The sequence below is a fragment of the Sinocyclocheilus rhinocerous genome, unplaced genomic scaffold (assembly GCF_001515625.1).
Source record: "Sinocyclocheilus rhinocerous isolate Xijiao unplaced genomic scaffold, SAMN03320098_v1.1 scaffold1852, whole genome shotgun sequence".
Classification (NCBI taxonomy): Eukaryota; Metazoa; Chordata; class Actinopteri; order Cypriniformes; family Cyprinidae; genus Sinocyclocheilus; species Sinocyclocheilus rhinocerous.
Window position 1 is genome coordinate 169,081 of NW_015636840.1, and position 7,461 is coordinate 176,541.

At 38.0% G+C, this 7,461-nt stretch overlaps 1 protein-coding gene across 2 annotated transcripts in view; it reads left to right on the forward strand.

Moving 5' to 3' along the window:
• plch1 (phospholipase C, eta 1) overlaps window positions 1-7,461 on the forward strand; it is a 96,695-nt gene that overhangs the window by 52,456 nt on the left and 36,778 nt on the right. For both annotated transcript variants that reach the window (XM_016562742.1, XM_016562741.1), the window contains exons 7-9: window positions 1,056-1,259; window positions 1,360-1,480; window positions 3,938-4,109. In XM_016562742.1, the coding sequence (XP_016418228.1) occupies window positions 1,056-1,259; window positions 1,360-1,480; window positions 3,938-4,109 (497 nt within the window). The remainder of the gene's footprint in view (window positions 1-1,055; window positions 1,260-1,359; window positions 1,481-3,937; window positions 4,110-7,461) is intronic.

Here is a 7,461-nt window from a genome sequence, read left to right on the forward strand (position 1 = left end):
CACAAAGCAGCGCTGAGCTCACAAATGCTGCTTTATCAGGCATATAACATGCAAGATGAAATGAAAATGACATCGAAACATTTCTAAATATAGTCTTCCTTCAGAAATACAGTGATATAAAAACACCCACGCCTCGTTTTGATTTTTAAAAGTGCAGTACGTGCTCATGTTTATTCAGTGAAGCCTTTTGGAAAATCCTTCAGTTTTGATATTGTGGCAAGCCACAAATAAATAAATGTATGGGAAACACATCCCACAGCACAACCACCTGAGCCCAACTTCAGTCTACTCATCACCTTAACTTTAACTGCGTTTGTAGCCGGCGCCATAGCCAGACTGATAAACAAACAGACCGGAAGTTAACTTCGGGCCAGGCGCGTGTGCCCGATGAAACAGTCTATATAAAGCTTGAAGCATCAGAATCAGCATCGGTATCGGCCGATCACCATGACAAGAAATCGGTACTCAGTATCAGCTGCAAAATCCTGATCGGAGCATCCCTAGTTATTACCCAGCACTACACATACATACATACATATATGTATGTATATATATACATACATACATATATGTATGTATTGAGAGGAATAAGACAGAATTCACCTCAAGAAGCTTTGGATTACCTCAGGAAAAAAACAATGCAGCGGCTTGATCCAGCAGTGATCATAAATGCCACTGCGTTTGTAGCCGGTGCCATAGCCAGACTGATAAACAAACAGACCGGAAGTTAACTTCGGGCCAGGTGCTTGCGCCCGATCAAACCGTCTATATAAAGCTTGAAGCATCAGAATCGGCATCGGTATCGGCCGATCACCATGACAAGAAATCGGTACTCAGTATCGGCTGCAAAAAACCTGATCGGAGCCTCCCTAGTTGTAACAACTAATATTTTAGCAGTGCATCATTAATTATTTGACTAAATTTTGAGCTTTTGAAAGACATGTTGCATGTTTTGTTTTTGGTTTGTTTTGATTTTGATTTTGTAGCACTATATAATATACAGCTCAAAGAAATTAAAAATATGCAGCTGTTTTGTGTCTGCTTTCACTATCTAGGGTTCACCAGCTACATGCGGAGCCCAGTCTGTGATGTGTTCAACCCTCAGCACAACGAGGTCAATCAAGACATGGATCAGCCTCTGTGTAACTATTTCATAGCCTCTTCCCACAACACCTACCTGACTGGAGATCAGCTGCTGTCCCATTCCAAGACGGACATGTATGCTTGGGTCCTGCAGGCCGGCTGCCGCTGTGTGGAGGGTAAGATAACACTTGTGGATATATGTCTAATATATATTTTCCAATGGTTGTAAATAAATTATTTTTAGAGCCCTGATTGTGACTATGCTTTGTGCTACAGTGGACTGCTGGGATGGTCCAGACGGGGAGCCTATGGTCCAACACGGTTACACTCTGACCTCCAAGATCACCTTTAAATCTGTCATTGAGACCATCAACAAATACGCCTTTGTAAACAATGAGTGCGTACTTCCTTCTCTCTTCAGTTTTTCTTCTCTCTTTTATCATAGTCGTTTATGATCAGCCATTAGATGATGTCAAGAAATCAATCATCATTTTCTTTGTAGCTTTTCAAATCTATCCCTATACTGGGCACAGCAAAGTCATTTAATGCTCATTTAAAACAGCCATATGTTCACTTAAATTTTTTTTTTTTTTTAATTAAAGATGTAATTTTACGTTTAAAGAAAGTAACAGTACTCTGATATATTACATTGTTTAATTATACTCCCCAAAATAATATTACTATTAAGTTATTAGAGCTAAAAAATATCTATTTTTAAAGTTTAAAATCTTATTTTAGAAAAAAGGTAATCAAAATGTATTTTTTTAAATAATGATCTTTAATTTAAGTTGCTAAGTTAATTTAATTTAATAAAATTTTTTAAAGATGAAACGATTAAAAGATAAATGTTTCACTGAATATCATACAACCTGGTGAGATCATGTGACAATAAGTTAACATGATACCATTGAAACATTTATCATTGCATATTGCATACTGCCTTACATAATACTTAAAAAAATTGTAGTATATAGTACATAAAATACAGTAAGCTAGTATTCCATTAAACATTACTATACATCTTCATAATACAAAATTGCTTAAAATACTGCATATTTCAGTAATCATCTTCACAGGGGAATGTCATGGGTGTCTGTGTTAGACTTCTGTCTTTTTTGTATGTGTAATAGACTGTTATTCTTTAAAACAATTCAGATGGGCTTGCAGACCCTATGTTTGCTGTATCTTTTTCATCTTACTATTACCAGATAAGGCACCCAGTGAGGTGCATGACATAAAAATTATATTTAATTTGTTGTGGAAAATTGTTTTGTTTTTCACCATGAGGATAAGTACAGTAATAATTGAAGAGAACTTTCAGTACCAGTGCCTGGATGCTCATAGAAAGCTACCTGTCTGTTTCTTTAATGATGTTTTATCATTAAAAAGCCACCTGTTTCAGCTAATGGCTCAACATAATGGAGCAAATGAGCCTTTTAGCACATGCACATCACATGCAAATTACACTCACCAAATCCCACGACACCTGCTGAGACAGCATTGCTATCACTGTAGCCCTACAGGGCATCTTTTTATCAATCCATTTTCCTCTTTCAGATTATCTTGTTTTTTCATGGTGTGTGTGTGTGTACGTGTATGTGTGCATTTGTGTGAGAGAGGAATGTCATTCATAATGTAGGAAACCCAGAGGGTTTCCCTGATTCCTAGGTATCTGGCATTCAGGTATAGCCTGTCTGAGTCTAATTATGTCATTTTCATTGAGCACAGCATCATCTAGACTGACATTTCTGTGTACACCCTTTTGTTATGTAGCGCATGCAGCCATCAAATTCAAAATCAATGCACAATCTTTTTCTTCATGAGTGTTTCTGTCTCAGAAACCCTTTCAGTAAAATATAAGTCCTTAAAATAGGGTAATTTTCCTGGAGAAGCAAATTTGTCAACTTCAAATTGAAGTATTAAATTAAAACCTTACTAATGTTAAAGGGATACTCCACCCCAAAATGAAAATTTTGTCATTAATCACTTACCCCCATGTCTTTCCAAAACCGTAAAAGCTTTGTTCGTCTTCGGAACACAATTTAAGATATTTTGGATGAAAACTGGGAGGCTTGTGACTGTCACATTGACTGCCAAGTAAATTACACTGTCAAGGTCCAGAAAAGTATGAAAGACATCGTCAGAATAGTCCATCTGCCATCAGTGGTTCAATCTGAATTTTATGAAGGGACGAGAATACTTTTTGTATGCGAATAAAACAAAAAAAACGACTTTTTTGTAATTATTCTTAAAACAATAGAAAAACAATGTGCAGTGGGGCAAGGATATTTATTCTCTGAAAAACACAATATCTTATGCAGATATAATATCTTAATAACTTTTCAACTAAATTTATCTTGATTCAAGGATGTTTCGATAGTTTTATTGGTAAACAGAGCACAAACACTGATTAAGAGAAAGATTTTTGCATTGTAAAATGTGTGGAGGTTTTGCATGCTTTTGGAAACACCTTGTTAGAGCAATTGTTAGACTATTTAATGTCAAAATCTCAGACTATGAGTGAGAATAGAAACCAAAGTCAAGTGTGATTTGTTTGAGTGTGCAGATGAAGTAAACAGAACAGCAAGACCGCAAGTGGCAAGAGAAAGAAGGTAAAAAGAGAGACGCAGTCAAACAAAAGACAGACAGGCAGGAAAAAGAGAAGAGTGAGATGGCAAAATAGAAAGAGCACATGACAGTGAAGATGAGTCAAGATGAAAGAAATACGGATAAAAGTTTAATGTCGGGGGAAGGCTCTGGTGGCAAGGAGCAGCTGCTGACTGTTCTGGCTGTTCCCTGGTTTGTGATTATTGTCACCCTCATCCTTTCTCCCTTCTGTCTCCTGCTGCGTCAGGTTCCCCGTGATCCTGTCCATAGAGAATCACTGCAGCATTCAGCAGCAGAAGAAGATAGCTCAGCATCTGAAAAACATCTTCGGAGACAAGCTGGATGTGGGGGAGGCTCTGAACAAAGACCCAAAGCAGCTCCCCAGTCCGAACTCCCTGAAGGGCAAGATACTCATAAAGGTTTGGCATGAACTGAAGACACCCTCATCTCCATTTCTGTCTTTACCAAAACCTGAAATCCTCAATTATTCTTTTCCTTTTCCTGCTTTTGTCCACTGTTCTCTCTTTTCTTTCTATCTTTTGCTAAAATCAACTTAAATTTCCACACTGGTATGGACTAGTTCCCTTTCAGTCGGTCACTCTCGACGTCACGTCAGATGACCGACGAATTGGGATCTCGCTTAGAGGGACCAATCTACTTCGAGTGTAAACTAAACGAGCCAATGCACATTGGCATGCGATTATTGCATCCAGCTGCTGCTGATCACAGCGTGAGTATAAGTAGGCAGCAGATGCAGCGCATATTCAGCTTTTCACTTCAGTCAGGGAACGAGGGTTACATACGTAACCGAGACGTTAGTTCTGGTTTGGTGCTGGTCTAACTGGTGAACCAGCATAGTCTTGACTGTTCAGCAGAGCCGGCCTTAACATTCTGGGGGCCCTAAGCAGATTTTCAAAAGGGTCCCCCACCACCTACGGTTTCATTTAACCACCACCTCCCATCCTCCAACGCACAAATCCTACACTGACACCTTATAGTAAAGTTTTAGAAAATTGAACAGGCTCTGCTGTTCACCAACATATTTACAGTATGCAGGACTTTCAGATTTCAGACAAGTAAAATAGACGATTTACATAATTATTTTGAAATGTTTAAATCACTTTTAAAACAAAAATATAGCAGTAGATCAAATGTATTAATAAAATGCCATTAGGAATATGAGAAACTGGAAATAGACCACAATTTTAAAAACTGGTGTGCCCCATCTACTGTACAGAGATTTAGTTATACTGTTGGACTGACTTGTTGGACGTTTTGCAAATCCACATTTTTATGGTTGTTAAGCCCTTAAATGGTTGGCACTGAAAGACCAGCCAATGATGAAATTCTCATTCTGGCGGAAAAAATGGAGATGAACAAGGACAGTTAGAATGTGTGAAGGGAGAATGAGTATTAGTTAGAAAGGGATGGGCTAGAGGATTGAAAGTTGAGCTGTAATACAGAGTTGAAGGAGTGGGGTTAGCAGTCATAGTCTGGGAAAGACACTCACACACACTCCTATATGTGTTTTATGGGGACTCCCCATATGTGTAATTATTTCATGCTGAGCTAATCATATTTCCTGTCCTCTAACCGTTATGCTTATTAGGTTCAGCTGGCTCACAAAGCTCGATATAAACGTTCTCAGTCAAGTCAGAGTTTGATCCGGAGTTTGTGATTAATTCCGGAGTGCGTGCACCTGAAAGTGTGCCACATGCTGCAAACAGCCAATCACACGGAACATGTGGAGAGCGTCAGCAAAGCATCAGTTTGAATCAATTCTCGCGAGAGTCGGCACAATTCACTTTTTTGCTGAAGACTAAGAGATGTTGTAATTAAAAATGTAATGAATTTAAATGCATTTATAAGGCAGGAATAAACACTGCTGCTGCAGCAAAAGTTTGAGAAGGCAGCAGAAAGAAAATATATGACTATGCAAATGAATCAACTGAATTTAATTATTTATATAGTTTCACACAGGGCTCAAAAAAAGGAAAACATAAATGTAGTCATTTTAAAAGTTGGATATATCACTTTGCTCACAGCTGATTGGTCCAGTTTGGGTTTGCGATCTCTAACTCAGAATAAAACCTGCTCCGGAGCAGGGTAGCCATGTAGTGTAAGCTACCATGGTGATGAAACCCACTCAAAACCAACCCACCTTCTTGAGCCCGAAAACTCAAACTAAACGTGAACTTGCCTGGGTAAAAACTGAAACCGGCTTCGTGATACAGGCCAAGGAAGTGTTTACACTGTAATGTCATAATGTCATTATACATATTTGTGTTCTCATAAACTATGTATCCAAGCACACACACAGATACACACATATTTACAATGATACAACTCTTGCATTGATACCTTCTATGCAACCAGCACCTCACTCTTCCAAAAAAAAAGAAAAAAGAAAAAAGGATGTAAACAGTACCACAATGGGGTTCTTCAGTTTGTTACAATAGCATAAATGTGTTTTGTGTTTGAGTGTGTATGTGTGTGTGTGTTTTAAAGCCCTTTTTGTAATGTTCCATAAGGAATCATGCTTTATTTAAAAGAGCTCTATAGAACCTTAATGGTGTTATGAACAATAATTTTATTAATAGTTTATTTTCATTAATATTAGTATTTTAAATATTGAAAAAACAGCTAGTCACTGTCTTAATGAATGAGTCGTTCAGTCATTCATTCAACCGATTCTTTCAAATGGCTGATTCATTCAGAAATGAAGTAAGTGACAGTAAAGACAGGTTACTGAATCATTGGCTGACATAAATTCATTCAAAAATATGGATTCATTCAGTAAAGAAACATTGTTGTGTGTTGCTAAGAGATACACAACAGTTCTGCTGTGGCTTTGTTTGGAACTGTGTTCATTATATTTATTTATTATACTGTCAATTATACATTATTGACTATACTGACAATATTGTGTCTAAAACACAATGTTAACTTCTTGTTTATTGAGCTATTGGTTAAAATCAATATCACATTTGCAGATATTTTTTGTCAAAAAAAAAAAAAAAGCATGTTTGCTTGTGATATTGTGATTTTGCTAAACTGTATCGCATGACATAAATACAAGACAAAAACCCATAGAGGGGCATTTCTTGTCCTTGTATCTTGAATTTTAGAGGCACATAACTGCATTCTAAAAAGCTACATCACACAGGCAGTAGCTGTCCTGCATCATGTTCTTCAGCGGGGTGCGTTACATGAGTTAATAATTTCAAAGGGGACGTCGGACATTTATCTGCAAAGTTCACTTTTTGCAGATAAATGTATCAGTGTGTGGACACAACCACCCTACAATGATAAAAATCCATTCACTCCTTTTTTAATCACTAAAAAAACCTTAAAAACATCAATTATCAAGCCGTTTTGACAGCTGACAGACTGTCCCGTATTAGCATATTTCAGCCCTCAGCCAGTTGTACTCTGTCCGCCATTTTCTCCGCGCTTTGAGCAGCTGTAGCGACAACAATGTATTGTAAGCAATGCAGGTGTTTTGTAGTTGGATGTAAAAGTGAACATAGGAGTCTTCATTTTCTCCCAACATGAGAGCCACTGAGGACGCAGTGGATTAGTTTTGTTTTTGATGGTAACTCGCCACCAAATGCACAAAAAAACAGAAGAGAGGGGAGGGGCGGGGAGAGCAGAGCTCATTAGCACTTTTTTTTCCCCCTTGCATGTCATGTGTGGGGCTCCTTAGTTTTACACAACCAGTACCGCCGCTCCCTATACGCAGGGTACGCAGTTTGCGTAGGGCACCAACTC